The 22,525-nt window shown below is 41.3% G+C and overlaps 1 protein-coding gene across 2 annotated transcripts in view; it reads right to left on the bottom strand.

Annotated features, from left to right (window-relative positions):
* Window positions 1-1,066: 1,066 nt before the first annotated feature.
* The window catches only part of PTGES3 (prostaglandin E synthase 3), a 29,694-nt gene continuing 8,235 nt past the window's right edge, over window positions 1,067-22,525 (bottom strand). The window contains exons 2-8 of one of the 2 annotated variants that reach the window (XM_053557596.1): window positions 9,767-9,880; window positions 9,549-9,618; window positions 8,576-8,674; window positions 7,174-7,263; window positions 3,355-3,417; window positions 2,498-2,522; window positions 1,067-2,214 (exon numbers count right to left, since the gene is read on the bottom strand). In XM_053557596.1, the coding sequence (XP_053413571.1) occupies window positions 2,195-2,214; window positions 2,498-2,522; window positions 3,355-3,417; window positions 7,174-7,263; window positions 8,576-8,674; window positions 9,549-9,618; window positions 9,767-9,880 (481 nt within the window). In that variant the 3' untranslated portion in view covers window positions 1,067-2,194. The remainder of the gene's footprint in view (window positions 2,215-2,497; window positions 2,523-3,354; window positions 3,418-7,173; window positions 7,264-8,575; window positions 8,675-9,548; window positions 9,619-9,766; window positions 9,881-22,525) is intronic. The other variant, XM_053557598.1, reaches the window with a different exon arrangement.

Genomic DNA, 22,525 nt, shown 5'->3' with positions numbered 1-22,525 from the left:
CCCGGCTATGAGCACAAAAGTTTTAAAACTGTTATCATAGGAAACAGGAGGAACCAGAAGTCCACCAAGCTTTGTTTCCTTTGTTGAGACAAGTTTCATTTTGTCGCCCTGGGTAGAGTGTCGTGGCCATCACACAGCTCCCAGCAACCTCTAACTCCTGGGCTTAGGCGATTCTCTTGCTTCAGCCTCCCAAATAGCTGGCACTACAGGCGCCCGCCACAACACTGGGCTACTTTTTCGTTGGTTTGAGTGGGGCTGGTGCCCTACCCACTGAGCCATAGGCACTGCCCCAAACCTTTGTTTCCTTAATGCCACACATAGTTCAATAGGTTGGCAGAAAGCCAATGAATCAACCCCCCCCCCCCCCAGAGTGAAATAATACAAGAGCTTTTTGGGTAACATTTCTCCCCTAAGGCTAGAAACTACACATCAGTCATGATGGTGCCTTTAGTACTAGTGCTCCAGAGAAGTAATTACTATTAGCTAAGATGTTGAGAAAATTAAATTCCCTTAACAGGGCCAGAGCCAAAGCCATACAAGCTATAGTACGGCGTTTTTTTTTGTGTGTGTGTGTATGGTTTTTGGCTGAGGCTGGGTTTGAACCCACCACCTCCAGCATATGGGACTGGCGCCCTATCCCTTTGAGCCACAGGCGCTGCCCTATAGTACAGTGTTTAATAGGATGCCAAATGTTCCAGGACTCACAGCCCTTGGAAGAAGGTTTCCCAATTGTGTAAAAATAAATAAATAAAAGATTTTGACTGTCTTTCTGAACAAAGCCATACACGTAACGAGAAGGAAAAATGTTTTCCTTTTAAATCCCCAACATATAATATCTATATCTATTACTGTACTCCCCATCAAATTTGTTTGCCCCCCATCCTTAGCCTGTGCTGTTCCTAAGCACAAGAATCACCTGAAGGTGATAACCTTTGTAGCCCCCAGAACTTTAACATAGGTTTGGAATATCTGACATAAAGAAATGCTGAAACACAAACATTATCTATGCTGACAAACACACAAACTATTAGAGAATGAAAACTGCCAAAATGCCGAAGCTCAAAGATTTAGGAGGACAACACATTTAGTTTATTTCAATCAAATCACAACACTTTCTTTCCAACTGCTGCAAAGTGTATCTACAATTTTCTATTACAGATCCACTTTAAGAAAGTTCCCTGTGACATTACACAAGCCTCTTTTTCAAACAGAGGAATAATCCCAAATTCCTCAGATAAAAATAAAAACTCCAGTCAATGGTGAGTACATGGAATTACAGTAAGCCAGACACTTCAAAGGACACCCAAGGAGTAAGGAGTCTTCCAACAGTTTATTAGAAAGTATGTAGACATTTAAAAAAATCCCCACTGTCATGAACATAAATTGAGGTTTTCAGCCCTTGGTATAAGCTGAATAAAAAAAGAAAAGAAATAAAAAATCCAATAGTGTATTAACATTTTCTCACTCATTTGCCATACTGACAGTGCAAATACAAATCTGGTCTAAATGTACAGATTCTCAAGCAACAATGTACAGCTTTCTTTGTCCTCCATGCTAAAAGATGTAAAAGCTTAAGGGCCAAACAATACCAAATGTATAGGCTTCAAAAACCATCTAAGTTAGGGCATTCGCTAGTTTTGCTAAGATACATCTGGAACACTGACAAGTGATCACTTAACATACAATAATGTGAAGTAAATTTTTTTTAAAAATAAACTTTAGTGGAACAATCCTGAAGGATAAACCAGAGGAAAAGCAGGTTACCAGTTTAAGGTGTCAGCCAAGTTGTTTTGGCCACTTTTAAGTCCATGTTCTAAAAATCTATAGTTACCTTTCCCTAAGCTGAAAACTTCCTATCATGTCAGTATCTATGTTATGAAGAAAAGGAGACTTAGGTGAAACGTTTTTATTTATCACAACTGCTGTATCAATTGCCTAGGACCTCAACAGCTTCATGAAGTCTGGGAAATGTTCATGCATAAGGTTATTGCCTTAGCTGATTAAAATTGCCCCATACAATGGTACATATCAACCCTTAAAGAAGCCTTTAAAAAACAAACAGGTTGAAAAATGGGTTAAAGGAGGCAAATACAGCATCTGCCTTTAGAGCTATCAACTCAGGAATTGTCTCAATTATGAAATCTTGCAGAGAAGTTATTTGTCTTTCTCAAAATCCGGGTGATGACAACATTTCTTACTCCAGATCTGGCATTTCTGAAAAGATTTTAAAAACGTTAGTATGAAAAACAAGGGAATAATTTATCAATTCATATAGGAAAAGCAGCCAAAAATATAAACAAACAGTTTTCTAATGAATTAACTGGTTGGTTGTCTGACTATATCAAATCATTCACATTTACGCTTTGGTTACTGGAGGCCATAAAGAACTTTTCTTCCAAGAATTGTCAACAAGTTAATACATCTCTATTATATATTATAGAGTTTGGTAATTGATGTGAAACATCACTGTGTAAACATACTTTTTACATACACTTACTTTCATCATCACTGTCTTGTGAATCCTGCAGAAGGGGAAATAAAAAAAAAGTTATCAAGCTGATGAAACATTCCTCTGCTAACTGAACAGTTTACCTTAAAAAGCTGAAGCACTGTATTTTTGACTAATGCAGCAAAGGTATATGGTTATACCAAGCCTAGGAATTTAATTATCAGAGTTAAAACCAGGTTTACTTAAAGTGAATGGATGTACAGCCGAGGATCTATCCTCCTGGAAGAACTGTTGTGTACCTTTTGATAAGAAACTAGCCCACCCTTTGAATCCATGCCTAAATTGTCGTCTTCTTGCTCGGTATTCAAAAGAGGAAAAAATGATTCACTCTGAAGACCAATGGACTAACAGAAGACAATAAACTCTGATCCTAGCTGTTACTCTAAATATTTCCCAAACTGCTTTAAAAGTAACTTTCTGGGAGATGGTAACGGGATGCCAGAAAGGGGGGCGGGGAGTGTTGAGAAAATGGTTTAGTATATTCTCCTCTTCTTAAAGACTTGCAATGTTTCACCTGTTTATTACTCTGACCAATCCTGCTATAAAACCTATTTAGCTTAATCAAAATAAGCTCTAAACTAACTTTAATTGAATAGGTATATGTCTCTATGCAATGATTCCTTTGAAATCTGGTCCCTTTAGGAATGGTCCATGGGAACACCAGTTCCCTAGTAGGTATCCATCCCTCAAAAATGGGCACATTTTAAAAATTGCTTTTCCTTATATTTTTTAGAAAAAACAAGTGGCAAAAAACCCCAGCAATCTCCAATCTATATAAAACAACCTAATAAATACATCGTTTCTTACTATTAAAATAAACAGAAAAAAAGAATTTATAGACTTACATCATCTGCTCCATCTACTTCTGGTAAATCTACATCCTCATCACCACCCATGTTGTTCATCATCTATTTGAAGTGTAAAAATTAGTTTTAAAAATGATGTTAAATTAGGCCCTAATTATTAGGTTGCACGCTCCAGAATAAACCTTAAGTCTGTCACAGATTTCCACAAATGAAAAATGCAAAATAAACTGAAGCACCTTCACTTCTGGAAAAGGTAAATATAGGTAATTAAACAAATTCCTGAAAACCTGTAGGAAAGTTAAGACTAAGTTTTCTCTAAAGAAAAGTGAAGTCATTAAAATTCACCCACCAAGACACCTATGTACCGCAGAGAAATTAAAATCGCAATTCTGAATAGTGATTACCTCTGGTAGCTAAGGAAAAGAATGGATTTCATCTGTGATTGTAAAACTTTGTGTCTTAAGCTAGGTGCCATGTGTGCTATGGTATACTCACTGTGCTTTTAAATAATGTGAATAAGCAGTAAGTGATTTAAAATAAAGACCCCCCCCCCAGGCTGATTTTGCTTACATAAAAGGCCTGAAAACTGAAGGCTGAACAACAGTAACTCTGAAGTTAAAAACAACAAATAAGCATAATTCTTATAAGAGGTACACACTGTGGCAAATACCTTTGAATACTTACAATAATCTGGGATCAACAATAGAGCATACTTACATGAAGTGCTAATTTCTCATCTTTATTTGTTTACAGTCTTTATTTTTTTCCCCTAAGACTATGGTGAAACGGCATAGTTGTTTACAATCATAAAAGCAGCATATTATTTGAAGAGATGCAAATAATCAGACTGAACAACTATCATTTGATGCAGAGGGACTAAAATATGATTACCCAGATTTCAGAATTGGAAAAAGAGTTAAATAGGTAACAAGTGGAATGTGTTCAGCCTTAAAATGAATGTAACATTATTCAGCCTTAAAAAAGAATATTGCCTCATGCAACAATACGGATGAACTTGGAGGATATTAAGTGAAATGAGCCAAAGGACAAATACTGCAAAATTCCACTATGTATCTAAAATAATCGAATGGCAGTTGCAAGGAGCTAGGGACGGGGGTGAGAGAGGGGGAAATAGGGAGTTGCTGCTGTTCTAACAAGTACAAGTTCCAGTTATACATACAAAATGAATAGTTCCAGAGTTGGTTGTGCTGTACAGTACTGTGCATATAGTTTAGTAATACTGTACCATGTACTAAAAAATGCACTAAGAGAGTAGAACTCATGTTAGGTGCTCTTATCTCAATTAAACAAAACAAAACAAACAAACAAACAAAAAAGCACTCTGGGAGGCCAAGGTGGGTGGATGGCCTGAGCTTGGGAGTTCCCAACTAGTCTTAGCAAATGTAAGACTCCATCTCTACTGAAAATACTAGAAAAACTAAGCTGGGCATTATGGTGGGTGTCTGCACTCCCAGCTATTCAGGAGGTTGAAGCAAGAGGATCCCTTCAGCCCAGGAGTTTAGGTTGCTGTGAGCTATGCTATGACGCCACTGTACTCTACCTAGGGAGACAGAGTGCGACTGTCTTTATATAAAAAAAATAATAATAAAATAGTATTTCTGTGGAGTTTCTTTGAACAGGAAAAATGCTTCAACGATGCCAAGCTAGGTGCTGAGGATACAATAGAGGTATTCAAGAGGTAAAACAAAAACAGAGCAATAAAGATAGCAAAATAAAAAGTAGTATTATGAAGCTATAACTTGTATAGAGCAAAGTAAATGGGGGCATCAGTCATTACAGCTAAAGAAATAGGACAGTTGAGAAGAATCACACAAATACAGTATCCACCCTATCCACTAAAGTCAAGGTGCCAAAGCCATGTGAGATGTTAACCAAAAAAATTTTTTTTGTAGAGATAGAGTCTCACTGTACTGCCCTCGGGTAGAGTGCCATGAGGTCACAAGGCTCATACCAACCTCTAACTCTTGGGCTTACATGATTCTCTTGCCTCAGTCTCCTGAGCAGCTGGGACTACAGGCGCCTGCCACAACGCCCGGCTATTTTTTTGTTACGGTTTGGCCGGAGTTTGAACCTGCCACCCTCAGCATATGGGGCCGGTGCCCTACTCACTGAGCCACAGGCGCCACCCATGTTAACCAAATAGTTGCATAAATGAAACTGTAAACTTCTTTTAGTTCTAAAAGATGAAATACAAATAGTCTAGTTAATTAAAATTTTGAAATGGCAATGAGAATTGCATTTCTGAGTATATAGTCAGCTTACCACCTAATGTTCTCCTTTCTACCTAGGTTTATTCCAGTACATTTATTCTAGTACATCTACCCTGTCTATAGGGAAATCAATCATTTTATCCATGGCCATAGCAAAATACATTTGGGTGATACCTTAGAAAATAGGCTTGATCAAACTCTTCTCCATGCATACCTCAGGATGAATTTCTCACCATGATTTGCGCATTTGAAAGTTTATATGTATTACACGGCTCTCGAATGGAAGCCAATTACTGCAAAATCTGTTTCAATGCTGAAATAAAACTAGCTTTGTTGGACTCATCAACTGCACAGTTAATTCTCTCCTGGTTACACTAACTTTAAAACCTAACATTAAAGTTTAATTTAAAAAGTTGTAAAAGAGGGTCAACTTTAGTATTAAATTACTACTGTTAAGAACTTACTTGATGATACCACAAAAAAAAAAATTTTTTTTTTTTAAAAGAGAGTCTCACTTTACCACCCTCGGCTCCAACTCCTGGGCTTAGGCGATTCTCTTGCCTCAGCCTACAGGAGCCCGTCACAATGCCCGGCTAAAAAATGGTCTTAAAAATAAAATAAAATGGGGTGGCGCCTGTGGCTCAGTCGGTAAGGCGCCGGCCCCATAAACTGAGGGTGGCGGGTTCAAACCCAGCCCCGGCTGAACTGCAACCAAAAAAAAATAGCCGGGCGTTGTGGCAGGCGCCTGTAGTCCCAGCTACTCGGGAGGCTGAGGCAAGAGAATCGCTTAAGCCCAGGAGTTGGAGGTTGCTGTGAGCTGTGTGAGGCCATGGCACACTACCGAGGGCCATAAAGTGAGACTCTGTCTCTACAAAAAAAATAAATAAATAAAATAAAATAAAATGGGATGGCGCCTGTGGCTCAGTGAGAAGGGCGCCGGACCCATATGCCGAGGGTGGCGGGTTCAAACCCAGCCCCGGCCAAACTGTAACAAAAAAATAACCGGGCGTTGCTGTGAGCCATGTGACGCCATGGCACTCTACCTGAGGACAATACAGTGAGACTCTGTCTCTACAAAAAAATTAAAAAAATAAAATAAAATGGCTTGGCGCCTGTGGCTCAAGTGGCTAAGCTGCCAGCCATATATACCTGAGCTGGCGGGTTCAAATACAGCCTGGGCCCACCAAACAATGACGGCTGCAACCAAAAAATAGCTGGGTGTTGTGGCAGGCGCCTGTAGTCCCAGCAACTTGGGAGGCGGAGGCAGGAGAATTGCTTGAGCCCAGTAGTTGAAGGTTGCTGGGAGCTGTGATGTCATAGCACTCTACGCAGGACAGCTTGAGGCTGTCTCAATAAAAAAAAAAAAAAAAAAAAAAAAAGCCGGGGAGTTGTGGTGGGCACCTGTAGTCCCAGCTACTTGGGAGGCTGAAGCAAGAGAATCACTTGAGCCTAGGAGTTTGAGGTTGCTGTGAACTATGACGCCATAGCACTCTACCAAGGGCTACTGTCTCCAAATAAATAAAAATAAAATAATATTATCACAAAGACCACTAGGTGCTTAAAATCAAATTGAATTGACAATACAGAACATGTACATGGGGGAAAGGGATGCATTTAAAGAACTTACCTCAGAGAAACGATCAAAATTAGACATGTCTTCATCTGAATCATCTTCCCAGTCCTTCCAATTATTGAAGTCCACACTAAGCCAATTAAGCTATAGATCAATACAAATACCACTCTACGATTAGGCAAATTTGTACTTGGCATGCAACTTAAAAGACTTTTTTTTCTTTTTAAGGTACACATTTCTTGGCTGGGGGCAGGGATTTGTGCCTATAATCTTAGCACTTTGGGAGGGCAAGGATTGTTTGAGATCAGGAGTTTAAGACAAGCCCAAACAACAGGGAGACCCCTGTCTCTACCAAGAAATAGAAAAACTAGCTGGGTCTTATGGCACTCGCCTGTAGTAGTCCCAGGTAATTAGGAGGCTGAGAGGATCTCTTGAGTGCACAAGACTGAGGTTGCTGTGAGCTATGATGACACCACAGTACTCTAACCAGGATGATAGAGTGAGACTGTCGCAAAATATTAAAAAAAAAAAAAAAAAGGTACATATCTCACTGTATTGCTCAGGCAGCAAGGTAGTAACAATTTACAGGTGCAATCTCACTAATGATCGGAAAGGGAGTTTTGACCTGTTCTATTTCTGGCCTGGGCTACTTCATCCCCCCTTAAGCAAACTGTGGAGTCCCCCTCTCTTAAAAGGGCAGTATCAAACTTAGTCCAAACGCCAATTACCATAGCACATGGCAGGCCCAAAACCCCTGAGCTCAAGCACTGCTCCAGCTTCAAGTAGCTAGGAATATTGGTAGGCAGGCACCCGTGCATCCAGCAAGACTACATTTTTTTGAACCATGAGTTCATATACAGTGGCAGAGCATGTTACTAGTGCCCATACGCACACCTCCCCCCACACAAATAAACTAATAGCAAAATGACTGTGAAATCAAATTCAGTATGGTTTAAAGTCTTATGAAATTTTTTTCAAAATTATTAAACTTACCTATTAAACAAAAAATTATTGGTAGGAACTATTCTCCAAATATTTGAATAATTTAAGTTAAAAGTAGTTAAGGGGACAAAAAAGGCTGGGTGCGGTGACTCACACTTGTAATCCTAGCACTCTGGGAGGGTGAGTAGATTCAGGTCACGGGTTTGAGACCAGCCTGAGCCAGAGCAAGACCCCATCTCTAAAAATTGCCAGGTGATGTGGCTGGTGCCTATAGTCCCAGCTACTCTAGAGGCTGGGGCAAGAGAATAGCTTGAGTCCAAGATTTTGAGGTTGCTGTGAGCTATAACACCATCGCACTCTACTGAGGGTGACAAAATGAGACTCTGTCTCCAAAAAAACACAAAAGCCTTTATACTTACCCACGAAACAAAAACATTATAGTGTATTCCTTATACTTAACAAGTATCTTTTATTATTTAAACTATTACCCTAAAAAAAAGAAAATGAAACTTACCTTTGCCCTTTCTTTTGTTAACCTTGGCCAAGATTGGCCAGATTCTCCTTTTCGTAAACAACATAAAATTGACCTGTCCGTTCTTTTATGCTTGGAATCCTAAAAACAAAAGCACCATCACATATATCATGTCATTTAGAAGGATAACTTCCAGTATCACACTGTATGCTAGCAAGTAGCTTGTCATTTTTCATCTCTCCTTTCATTTCTTTCCCTATGGTTTCTCTAGATTCCAAAAGAAAAATGCCTTTGGACTACCAAAAATTTCAAACTATCCAACTGCAAAATAAGAAAACAACAAAAAAACCACAGCATACACACCCAAAAGTTAAGTTTAACCCTCATTTTTTCCCCGTACATGTAAAGAGAAAACCTTTAAATATTTATTTTTATTTATTTTTTGAGACAACGCCCAGGTATTGTTTTTGTTGTTGCGGTTATTGTTGTTTAGCTGGCTCAGGCTGGGCCAGCCTGGGTGTTATGTGGCTGGTGTGCTACAGACGCCAAGCCAAAACTTAAAAACATTTTGTTGTTGTTATTGTTGCAGTTTGGCCGGGGCTGGGTTTGAACTCGCCACCCTTGGTATATGCTGCCAGCACCCTACTCACTGAACCACAAGCGCTGCCCCAAAACCTTTAAATTTTTAATTAAAAATAGTACAACCAGCTGGGCATGGTGGCTCATGCTTGTAATCCTAGCACTTTGGGACAAAAAGTGCAACCAGTGAATGGTGTAAAAGATTCTAATGTTAGAGAAGACAATCTTCAGGAATACTGCCATGAGTCTAAATAGATATCATGAACAAAGAGAGTATGCAGAGAAGTATTTTGAAAGGGGAAAAAACATTGCAGAAGCACCTTGTCAGCCTCTCAACCATTAAAAAGAATTAGTGCTTACTGCTAAAAAGAACACTTGAAGTATATATTCATTTCCTCCCAATTTAAATTAGGGTTAAAGCACCAGGACTACTTACATTGGGATCAATACAGTGAAAAAGATCAATTTCATTTAAATGTTTAAAATTATCACTTCCTCCAAGACAACTGCATAAAAAAAAAAAGATTAAATTAAGCCTTTCAGAGTCAGAAAGATCAGTAATAATTTAAGTGAAAAAACAAAACACAAAACATGCAAGCCTAAGTCAGTTGTCGAAATAAACTGCCTATGCAATGATATAAAATGGTAATTTACCTGAATGTAAGTTTGGATTTTTCAAAATTTACATTAACATCTTTACTGTCTTCAACACAAAATTCAACGAAGACATAGTCCCTTCTATCGTACCACTTTGCAGAAGCAGGCTGCCTACAAAGATATAAAATACCACAAAGTCAAATTGGAATTCATTGACTGAATATTTTATGTAATGTCCAAAATTTAGCATGTATTTCTCTACTCCATTATAGCACTGATTAACTGAAGACAGTTTACTACAATTTTACACACTAACTACATAATAGCTTCTTTAGTAATTTTTTTTGAGAACATAAACTATTAGTAACTTTAAAATATTTGTCTCAATAGTTAATATGGTCATAATAAAGATTACATGTGAGTATAAAGCCACACCTTTAAATTCTAAATCACTATGTATAAAATTGATTAATATTTTTCTTTGCACATGGCCCTTTTTTTGGCCAATGAAACACAGAGATGTTCTGTTTAGATTTACACCGAATGCAATACATTAAGCTAAAATTAAACCTTTTGTAAGAGACCATTAAAAAAAAACTTGTTACTCCTTTAGAATCCTGCCCCTAAAATTATAATTTATAGAATTCTTCATCTCTATTTATAATGTGGTAATTATAAATATAGTGTCTTCAAAAATTGTTTCCATTGGCAGCTTATTTCTAACTGTATGAAGCAACTTTTGTTGGGGAGCTAATAAATCTTAACAAATTTTCATGATTCTAAAGAATTAACATTAAAGAATTAAGTTTCTTTCTTTTTTTTGAGACAAGAGTCTCACTTTGTTGCCCCTGGTAGTGTGCTGTGGCGTCATAGCTCACAGCAACCTCAAAGTCTTGGGCTCAAGTGATTCTCTTGCCTCAGCCTTCTGAGTAGCTGGGACTATAAGCGTCTGCCACAAGATCCGGCTATTTTTAGAGATGGGGTCTCACTTTTGCTCAGGCTCCAAAGTGCTAGGATTACAGGAGTGAGCACTGCGCCCGGCCAGAATTAAGTTTCTATACAACCCCATCTTTAACTTTCTATCTGTATCAGTATATACTAAACACAAGTCGTTGCTTTTTCCTTAATATTGTTCATCTGCTCCTGTCTGCTTCATACTGTCAGCTACAAGAGGTCTACCCATCTATTAAAAATGTCTTAAAACATGCCTGACAAACCATTAGAAGCAAATACATTCAAATACAGTAAATTAACATAGGCAAGGATTGTGGTAAACACGTTTCTTTGTAATCTTTAGACAAATGTTTGCATATGGATCAAAATTCAAATTCACATACAAAATTAATAGTATTTTCCTCTGAAGAATGACCTAGAATAAGAGGTAGAACCACACCTTACTATAATCTGTTTCAATTACTATTTATTTATTTTTGCGATAGTCTTAAGCTGTCAGCCCTGGGTGGAGTGCCACAGCGTCCTCATAGCTCACACCAACCTCCAACTCTTGGGTACAAGTGATCCTCTTGACTCAGTTCTTCTATTTTTAGTAGAGATGGGGGTCTGGCTCTTGTTCAGGCTGGTCTCAACTTGTGAGCTCCAGCAATCCACTCGTCTTGGCTCCCGGTACTAGGATTACAGATGTGAGCCACCGTGTCTTGTCTCAGTAACTTTTTATCTTTTTCATTATTATTCTTTTTTGGTAGAGACAGAGTCTCACTTTATAGCTCAATTACTTTTTAAAAACAAATACATATTGCTTTGATCATTAAAAGCTATTTGGCATACAAATACCCTTTGTACTTTTTGCAATTCTTTTTTTTTTTTTTTTGTAGAGACAGAGTCTCACTGTACCGCCCTCGGTAGAGTGCCGTGGCGTCACATGGCTCACAGCAACCTCTAACTCTTGGGCTCACGCGATTCTCTTGCCTCAGCCTCCCGAGCAGCTGGGACTACAGGCGCCTGCCACAACGCCCGGCTATTTTTTTTTTTTTTGGTTGCAGTTTGGCCGGGGCTGGGTTTGAACCCACCACCCTCGGCATATGGGGCCGGCGCCTTACTCACTGAGCCACAGGCGCCGCCCACTTTTTGCAATTCTTACATAAATCCAAAACTATTTCAAACAACAATGACAACAACCAAAAAATAGCCGGGTGCCTGTAGTCCCAGCTACTCCGGAGGCTGAGGCAAGAGGCAAGAGGCAAGAGTCGGAGGTTGCTGTAAGGCAACTCTACCAATGGCAACATAGTGAGGCTGTCTCTTAAAAAAAAAAAAAAAATGTATATTCAAATGCTACCCCTCAAACAATTCAACTGAGAAACTGTTTTATTTCCAAGTTCTGAAATTCCCTACCCTAAAGAGTAGCACTTAAGTCCTATAAATAGGAAGTTGCAGCCAACTACCCATAAACATTTTTTGTTTTTGTTTTTTTGAGACAGCCTCAAGCTGTCACCTTGGGTAGAGTGCCTTGGCATCACAGTTCACAGCAATCTCCAATTCCTGGGCTCACACGATTCTCCTGTCTCTGCCTCCCAAGTAGCTGGGACTACAGGTGCCCGCCACAACGCCCAGCTATTTTTTGGTTGCAGCCATCATTGTTGTTTGGAGGGCCCGGGCTGGATTTGAACCCGCCAGCTCTGGTGTATGTGGCTGGCACCTTAGCCGCTTGAGTCACAAGTACCGAGCCATCAACATTTTTACTCAACTGTTAAACTTGACTAATCATGATAGATCTGAAATTGGTTAAAAAACATGACCATTTCTGAAGTTTAAGTAGCAAATCAGCAAGAGTAAAATCTACTGGCAGGTTCTTATCCTTGCTGAAGATTTTAAAAACCTTTGAGGGGTGGCGCCTATGGCTCAAAGGAGTAGGGCACCAGCCCCATATACTGCAGGTGGCGGGTTCAAACCCAGCCCCGGCCAAAAACTGCAAAAACAAACAAACACCTTTGAAAAAAATTCTTACCAAATTTCTATGGACTAGGGAAACACAACTTCTAAAGTTAGCATGTTTAAAGTATCTAAGAACAAACAATTTAGGAATTTTAATGAATAGGCCACACATTATGTCTAGCTCATTTTCTTATAAAAACAGTATTTTCATTATGTGGTTAACAGGTTCTGCCTTTAATTGATAATATTTGCAAACTTAAAACAGAAAATTAAAACTAGGCCAGGTGAAGTGACTAATGTCCATAATCCACCCACCTCCAAAATTAGTTGGGCTGGGGTTATCACCAGAAAATGCTAGACACCAATTCTTTACAAACTGTTGGTGTAACAATTAGGCATTTTTCCTTCCTTCTCTTTATGAACCTTTATTCATGAAAACTGAATAGTACCAGTTCTTGGAGGAAACTTTTTTTTTTTTGATATTTTTTCCCCCTCTGTACACCAGTTTTTATTACTTTTTTTTTTTTTTGGCAGTGTTTGGCTGGGGCTGGACTTGAACCTGCCACCTCCAGTATATGGGGCCGGTGCCCTACTCCATTGAGCCACAGGTGCCACCCTGGAGGAAACTTCTTTACAAAACACTAGCTTCATCATAAAAGGAAAGGGGAAAAAAAGGCCATTTTGCAACTCTTAAATATATTTGGCAGTGACCATGAGTGGATGATACCATTAACAATGATTAGATGAGGGGTGGCACCTATGGCTCAAAGGCGTAGGGTGCCAGCCCCATATGCTGGAGGTGGCAGGTTCAAATCCACCCCTGACCAAAACAAAAAAACCAAAACCAAAACCAATGATTAGACGAGTAGTTGAAGAACTTAGCATCAGTAAATGAAAAACGACCATAGTCATGGTTTAACAAATTAATGACATGACAAAAGTGAACTGCTCTGGATTAAGAGACCTGAGACATGTTAAATTAAGTGTAATTTGTGAACCTGATTTACATCGTGGTTTTAAAGTAAACAAAGAGATTACTGAAACAACTGTGAAGATATGGATATGGATACGGCTAGGGTATTAGATGACTCAGGAATTATTTTTAGTTTTGCTAGGTATAAGAAATTAAAGACTGCGGGTGGCACCTGTGGCTCAGTGAGTAGGGTGCCGTCCCCATATACTGAGGGTGGTGGGTTCAAACCCGGCCCCAGCCAAACTGCAACAAAAAAATAGCTAGGTTTTGTGGCAGGCGCCTGTAGTCCCAGCTACTCGGGAGGCTGAGGCAAGAGAATCGCCTAAGTCCAAGAGCTGGAGGCTGCTGTGAGCTGTGACGCCACAGCACCCTACTGAGGGCAACGAAGTGAAATTCTGTCTCTAAAAAAAGAAAGAAAAAGATGAAGACTGCAATACCAACAGTGCACGAAATCTGGCTATGAGTCCAAAGATCATTTACTCTGAATTTCAGAAATTGTTGCTTTGGTAAACAGTATTCATTGCCATAGAGGTAGCCAGACTGTAGATGTTTCTTATTTTGAATAATGTGTGAATGGCTAATGCCTGTAATCCTAGCACTGTGGGAGGCCAAGGCAGGTGGATTGCTTGAGGTCAGCCTGAACAAGAGTGAGATTCTGTCTCTACAAAAAATGGTAAAACTAGCCAGGCATCATGGCCCATGCCTGTAGTCCCAGTTACTCTGGAGACTAAAGCAAGCGGATCTCTTGAACGCAAGTGTTTGAGGCTGTTGTGAGCTACTGATGCCATGGCACTGTACCCAAGGCGACAGACACTCTGGGAAAAAAAAAAGAAAAGAAAAGGCCGGTGTGGTGACTCATGCCTGAAATTCTAGCACTCTGGAAGACTGAGGCAGGTGGATTGCTTGAGGTCAGGAGTTAAGATACCATCTTGAGCCAGGGTGAAACCCCCATCTCTATTAAAAATAGAAAAAACTAGCTGGGCATTTTGGTGGGGGCTTGTAGTTCCAGTTACTGGGGGAGGCTAAGGGAAGAGTAGAGCTATGATGCCATAGAACTTTACTAAAGGCAACAAAGTAAGACTCTGTCTCAAAAAAGGGGGGGGGGGAGTTAGAAAAACAAAACGACTCTATCCTCATAATGGCTGAAGGTAAGTAATGTGTATGAGAATTCCTTATGGTATTCTACTTTTTGTTTTTGGAAAAACTACACAGTGAAGTTAAAAATAATTAATCCAGGGTGGGCAAAGTGGCTATAATCTTAGCACTCTAGAAGGCTGAGTCAGGAAGGCTGCTTCAGGTCATAAGTTTTGAGACCAGTCTGAGCAACAGCAACACCCCAATCTCTATAAAAATAAAAAATAAGGGCTGGACACGGTGGTTCACACGTGTAATCCCAGCTACTTGGGAGGCTGAGGCAAGAGACTCGCTTAAGCCCGGTGTTTGAGGTTACTGTGAGTTATGACACCAAGGCACTCTACCAAAGGAGTCAAAGTGAGACTGTGTCAAACAAACAAAGCCCAGCACAGGTGGCTCGCGCCTGTGATACCAGCACTCTGGGAGGCTAAGGTAGCAGATTGCCTGAGCTAGAGCGAGACCCCACCTTTAAAAATAGCTGGGCACTGTGGTGGGCACCTATAGTCCCAGCTACTTGGGTGGCTGAGACAAGAGAATTGCTTGAGCCCAAAAGTCTGAGGTTGCTATGAGCTATGACACCACAGCACTCTACTGGGGGCCACAAAGTGAGAAACTTTCAAAAAATGTAAGGAAAGAAAAAATTCAGGCTAGGTGGGGTGGCTCACGCCCATAATGCTAGCACTCTGGGAAGCCAAGGTGGATGGCTTGCTTGAGTTCACAAGTGCAAAAAAATTCAGCAGGGCATGGTGGTGCACGCCTATAGTCCCAGATACTAGGGAGGCCTCAGCAGAATTGCTTAAGCCTATGAATTTGAAGTTACACAGAGCTATGTTGATGTCACTACACTTCAGGCAAGTGTGAAGACTATGTCTCAAAAACAAACAAAAAAAGGTTATAATGGGGGTGGTGCCTGTGGCTCAGTGAGTAGGATACTGGCCCCACATACCAAGGGTAGTGGGTTCAAACCTGGCCCTGGCCAAACTGCAACAAAAAAATAGCCAGGCATTGTGGCGGGCACCTGTAGTTCCAGCTACTCTGGAGGCTGAGGCAAGAGAATCACCTAAGCTCAAGAGCTGGAGGTTGCTGTGAGTTATGATGCCATGCACTCTACCAAGGGCAACATAGTGAGACTCTTTAAAAAAAAGAAAAAAGGTTATAATGAATAGTGAGTATCATGCAATTAGATTTGCATATGACAATTTTAGCACATTCTACCATATGCTTTTGTAGCCATATAATGTGAAGACACTTAGTAATGTTTACCTTGTGTTTAACATAAAGACATTGTGTATTAAGAGCCTTTAGTGGCTCAGCGCCAGTAGCTCAGGGGTTAGGGCACTGGCCACATACACTGAGGTTGGTGGGTTAGAACCTGGCCCGAGCCTGCTACACAGTAACACCTGCAGCAAAAAATAGCTAGGCATTATGGCAGGCTCCAACTACTTTGGAGGCTGAGGCAAGAGAATCACTTAAGCCCAAGAGTTTGAGGTTGCTGTGAGCTATGATGCCACAGCACCATACCCAGGGCAACAGCTTGAGACTCTGTCTCAAAAAAAAAAAAAAAAAATCAAAAAGGTCATTAGGTGAAAATGAAGTTTTAGGGTAGGGCTTTAATAAGGCCATATAAAGACCCTATTATCACTAGAGTCTTCATAAAAGGAGTTCAGAATGCAGGGAAGATAGAAGAGGACAGCTAACTACAAACCAGGAGGGAGGTCTCAGGAGAATCTAATCATGGTGACTGGTATTTCCAGCCTCACAAAATCGTGAGAAAATAATTTAAGCCACCCTGTCTATGCTATGGCAGCCTTAACAAATTAATACTACAACAAAGCCCAGCATTGTGGCACCTGCCTGTAATTCCAAGACTTTGGAAGACCAACACAGGAGGATGTGTTGCTTGAGGGTAGCCAAAGCCTTTAAGTTCACATACCAAGATGTCGATTCTACAAAAAATAAAAAATAAATTATCCAGGACTGGTGGCAAGTGTCTGTAGTCCTAGCTACGTTACTTGGGAGACTGCTGTGGAACAATCACTTGAGTCCAGGAATACAGTGAGCTATGATCATACCACTGCACTCTAACCTGTGTGACAGGAAGAATTTGTTTCAACAAAAAGGAACGGAAGGGTATGGTGGCTCATGCCTGTAATCCTAGCACTCTGGGAGGCCGAGGCAGGTGGATTGCTTGATCTCACAAGTTCAAGACCAGCCTAGAAAAAGCAACACAATGTCTCTACTAAAAATAGAAAAACTGAGGCAAGAGGATTGCTTGAGGTTACTGTGAGCTATGATGACGCCATAGCACTGTTAGGTGACAGCTTGAGACTCTTGGCAAAAAAAAAAAAAAAAAAAAAAAAGGAGGAAAAATACTTAAATTATCTAAACCATAGCGTAGGCAGCAAATGATTATTTCTGCTTTTTTTTTTTGCAGTTTTTGACCAGGGCTGGGTTTGAACCCACCATCTCCAGCATACAGGGCTGCCCTTTGAGCCACAGGCGCCGCCCTATTTCTGCATTTTTTTAAAAGGCCGATTAAAAAAAAAAAAAAGATGTGAAACTGAGATATTTGTGGCCTGCAGAGCCTAATATTTACCAGCTGACCCTATACAAGTTTACTGGCCCTGATCTAAACCATCAAAAAAGTCAAAATTATATATAGGTTTGAGGATGTCCTGCACTTGTCAGTAATGAACACACATACTCACTCACTTCAAAGGGGGATCAACTATTATGAAGCACCTTTTTAGCCTTGCACGAAGCCCTCCCTACCCGCCTTTCCTCTCTATTAATCAATGGATAAGAGGCTAGTTTAACCTTAACTCTAGCCTCTAATATACTGGATTTAGCCAGGCTTTGGGGAGAGATAAAGGTGAGAAATCAAGTATATTATTATTTTGAGATACAGTCTTTCATTTTTGCCCCAGGCTAGAACGCTGAGGCTTCAGCCTAGCTCACAGCAACCTCAAACTCTTGGATTCAAATGATTCTCCTGCCTCAGCCTTCTGAGTAGCTGGGACTGACAGGCACCTACCACAGTGCCCAATTAATTTTTCTATTTTTTAGTAGAGATAGGGTCACACTTGATTTCTCACCTTTATCTCTGACAAAATTCATGATCACTGGGTGGCGCCTGTAGCTCAAGGAGTAGGGCGCTGGTCCCATATGCCGGAGGTGGTGGGTTCAAACCCAGCCCCGGCCAAAAAAAAAAAAAAAAAAAAAAAAAATTCATGATCACTGTCCAAGCTTGTTAATTCACGTTAATAGTAATATATACTTATACACACAAAACTTTTTCACTCCTGAACACATTATCTAAATAATCCATTAAAGCAAAAACAGCAAAACACCCCAAAGGAGGACATCCCAAGCTTTCTGATTAGCATTTCTAAAGTTGACCTTGGAGCAGTCCCTATTTACCAACAATACAGGTTTTGTAGGTTGTTCTTTTTTTCTTTGTAGAGACAGAGTCTCACTTTATGGCCCTTGGTAGAGTGCCATGGCATCACACAGCTCACAGCAACCTCCAACTCCTGGGCTTAAGCGATTTCTCTTGCCTTAGCCTCCCGAGTAGCTGGGACTACAGGCGCCCGCCACAACGCCCGGCTATTTTTTGGTTGCAGTTTGGCCGGGGCCGGGTTTGAACCCACCACCCTCGGTATATGGGGCCGGCACCTTACTGACTGAGCCACAGGCGCCGCCCTTGTAGGTTGTTCTTAAGCTGAATTTGTATGTAAGTTGAACAAGTACATTTACCTATTATTGGTAGCAGCCTCTATTCTTTTTTTTTTTTTTTTGGTTTTTGGCCGGGGCTAGGTTTGAACCTGACACCTCCGGCATATGGGACCAGCGCCCTACTCCTTGAGCCACAGGCGCCGCCCATCTATTCTTTTTTTAAGAGAAAGAGTCTTGGGCGGCGCCTGTGGCTCAGCGGGTAGGGCGCCGGTCCCATATGCCGGAGGTGGCGGGTTCAAACCCAGCCCCGGCCAAAAAAAAAAAAGAAAGAGTCTCACTTTATTGCCCTCACTTTATTGGTAGAGGGCCATGGCGTCACAGCTCACAGCAACCTTCAACTCCTGGGCTTAGGCGATTGATTTTCTTACCTCAGCCTCCCGAGAAGCTGGGACTACAGGTGCCTGCCACAATGCCCAGCTGTTACAGCCTCTTTTTTTTTTTTTTTTGCAGAGACAGAGTCTCACTTTATGGCCCTGGGTAGAGTGCCGTGGCATCACACAGCTCACAGCAACCTCCAACTCCTGGGCTTAAGTGATTCTCTTGCCTCAGTCTCCCGAGTAGCTGGGACTACAGGCGCCCGCCACAACGCCTGGCTATTTTTTTGGTTGCAATTCAGCCGGGGCCAGGTTTGAACCCACCACCCTCGGTATATGGGGCCGGCGCCTTACCAACTGAGCCACAGGGGCCGCCCTACAGCCTCTATTCTTAAAGTATGAGTTACACACCAGTTGAATATTTGTTAATTTGGGACTGCCTATATACAACAATTCAACATTTACAACTTAATCTAAAATTCTCTGTAGTTCTAGAATGTCTCTTAGCCCTAAAAGGGCAGAGACCAAATACCACAGATTTTTATATGCTAGTACCTGTTGGATACTAATTCTAATGTATTGACAATTGCAAGCAGTTTCACTTCAATGACACTGCAACAAAAAATAGCCAGGCGATGTGGTAGGTGCCTGTAGTCCCAGCTACTTGGGAAGTTGAGGGAGGAGATTCATTTCAGCCCAGGAGTTTGAGGTTGCTGTGAGCTGTAATGCCACAGTGCTCTACAGCGGGCAACATAGTGAGACTCTGTCTCAGAAAATAAATAAAAAATTAAAAAAATAGGGCGGCGCCTGTGGCTCAGTGAGTAGGGCACGGGCCCCATATGCCGAGGGTGGCGGGTTCAAACCCAGCCCCCACAAACTGCAACAAAAAAACAGCTGGGTGTTGTAGCAGGCGCCTGTAGTCCCAGCTGCTTGGGAGACTGAGGCAAGACAATCGTGTGAGCCCAAGAGTTAGAGGTTACTGTGAGCCGTGTGACATCATGGCACTCTACCCGAGGGGGGTTCAGTGAAACTCTGTCTCTACAAAAAAAAAAAATTTTTGAATGAATGCTCCAGGTGGGCGGCGCCTGTGGCTCAGTTGGTAAGGCGCCGGCCCCATATACCGAGGGTGGCGGGTTCAAACCCGGCCCCGGCCAAACTGCAACCAAAAAATAGCTGGGCGCTGTGGCGGGCGCCTGTAGTCCCAACTACTCGGGAGGCTGAGGCAAGAGAATTGCTTAAGCCCAGGAGTTGGAGGTTGCTGTGAGCTGTGTGAGACCACAGCATTCTACCGAGGGCCATAAAGTGAGACTCTGTCTCTACAAAAAAAAAAAAAAAAATGAATGCTCCAGGAAAACTAGAAAGAAATAATTTGCTAAGAAAATGCCCCAGTTGGCTCGGCGCCTGTGGCTCAAACGGCTGAGGTGCCAGCCACATACACTTGAGCTGGCGGGTTCAAATCCAGCCCGTGCCCGCCAAACAATAATGATGGCTGCAACCAAAAAACAGCCGGGTGTTGTGGCGGGCGCAGGAGAATCGCTTGAGCCCAGGAGTTGGAGGTTGCTGTGAGCTGTGATGTCACAGTACTCTACCTAGGATGACAGCTTGAGGGTCTGTCTCAAAAAATTAAAAAAAAAAAAAAAAAAAGAAAAATACCCCAGTTATGGTTAATTATTTCAATAGCGTACTATGTGCAAAACATTTTATTAGAAAATTGAAACAATAGCCACATGTGGTGGCTGAAGCCTGTAATCCCAGCACTGTGGGAGGCAGAGGCAAGTGGATAGCTTGTGCTCACAAGTTTGAGACCACCAACCTTAGCAAAACCAAGATCCCGTCTCTACTAAATAAAATAGAGAAAGAAGAGGATCGCTTGAGCCCAAGAATTGGAGGCTGCTGTGAGCTATGATGCCAAGGCACTCTACTGAGGGTGACAGTTTAAAACTGTCTCAAACAAACAAAGAAAACGGAAACACTCAAAGTCTTTTACATAATTTGGGGAGTTTACAATTATTATGTAACTGTACAATTAGAAAACTGCATTAATTTCTTTTTTTTTTTTTTGTAGAGACAGTTTCACTTTATTGCCCTTGGTAGAGTGCCGTGGCATCACACAGCCCACAGCAACCTCCAACTCCTGGGCTTAAGCGATTCTCCTGCCTCAGCCTCCCGAGTAGCTGGGACTACAGGTGCCCGCCACAACACCCGGCTATATTTTTTTGTTGCAGTTTGGCCGGGGCTGGGTTTGAACACGCCACCCTCAGTATATGGGGTCGGCGCCCTGCTCACTGAGCCACAGGCGCCGCCCCGAAAACTGCATTATTTCAGCTATACAGCCATCATCACTTTAGAACTTTGTTAAGTCTTCAGGGCAAAAAAACTTAACAGAAGTGGCATACTGACAAAAAGGAATAATAGATAAATACAAAGCGTGCTGGATATAACAGAATTCTATGATATATTATGCTCTTCACATAAAATTATACAGAATTCTGCACTCTATATATTCTGGTATTATTTCCTCCTTGCTGTCTTTATTATTTTTCTCTTATGGTAGTATTGAATCTGAATGGCTTCTTTAAAAGTCAGTTTTTGTGGGTCACACGAGGTGGCTCATGCCTGTAATCCCAGCACTTGGGAGGCCGAGGCAAGTGGACTGCATGAGCTCACAGGTTCGAGACCAGCACAGACTAGAGTGAGACCTCATCTCTAAAAATAGCTGGGCATTGGGGCGGGCACCTGTAGTCCCAGGTACTTGGGAGGCTGAGGCAAGAGAATCACTTGACCCAAGAGTTTGAGGTTGCTGTGAATTGTGAAGACATGGCACTCTACTGAGGGCAACATAGTGAGAGTCTCTCAAAAAAAAAAAAAAAAACCAAACAAAAAAGAAAAACAAGCAATACATGTAACAAACTATGTCCCAAAAAGTGGTGGGTTTGAACCCAGCCCCAGCCAAACTACAAAAAAAAAAAAAAGGAAGAAAGAAAAAAAAAACCCAGCCAGGTGCAGTGGGGAACGCCTATAATCCCAGCAACTTCCAGAGGCTGAGGCAGTGGGATGCCCAAGTCTATGGTTGCAGTAAGCTATGATGCCACTGCAATCTGCTCAGGGTATAGTACAGGGTGGGACTCTGTCTCAACAACAAAAACATACTTTAAGGGTATATACTGACTTGGTGGTACTTCTTTTCCAGAATGTAGTAAAGATTTAAATCAGTATAATATAAATAAAATCAGAGACTGGATTTATAGATGGCTATCTCAGAAACTTTTCCCTGAGACAAAGTACCACTCTGTTGCCCAAGCTAAAGTGTGGTGGTCAACCTGCCTCACAGCAACCTCAAACTGGATCCAAGCGATTCTCTTGCCTCAGCCTCCCCATCAACTGAGCCACAATGCATGGCTTTTTCCATTTTTAATAGAAACAGGATCTTGCTCTCGGCTCAGGCTAGTTTGGAACTCTGAGAATTCAAGGATTATAGGCATGAATCAACTCACCTGGGTTTTTCACAAACTTTTCTCTTTTCAGTACTGACCACTAATCTACTCTCCATTCTGTATAAATATGAATACTACTGAATGTTTTTTTTTCTGAGATAAGAGTCTTATTATGTTGCCCTTGGTAGAGTGCTGTAGCATCACAGCTCACAGCAACCTCAAACACTTGGGCTTAACCAATTCTCTTGCCTCAGCCTCCCAAGTAGCTGGGACTACAGGTGTCCGCCACAATGCCTGACTATTTTTTGCTGTTGTGCTTGTAGTTGTCATTGTTGTT

This window comes from Nycticebus coucang, chromosome 12 (genome assembly GCF_027406575.1).
Source record: "Nycticebus coucang isolate mNycCou1 chromosome 12, mNycCou1.pri, whole genome shotgun sequence".
NCBI classification, from domain to species: Eukaryota; Metazoa; Chordata; class Mammalia; order Primates; family Lorisidae; genus Nycticebus; species Nycticebus coucang.
This window is presented reverse-complemented; position numbering and strand designations above follow the sequence as displayed.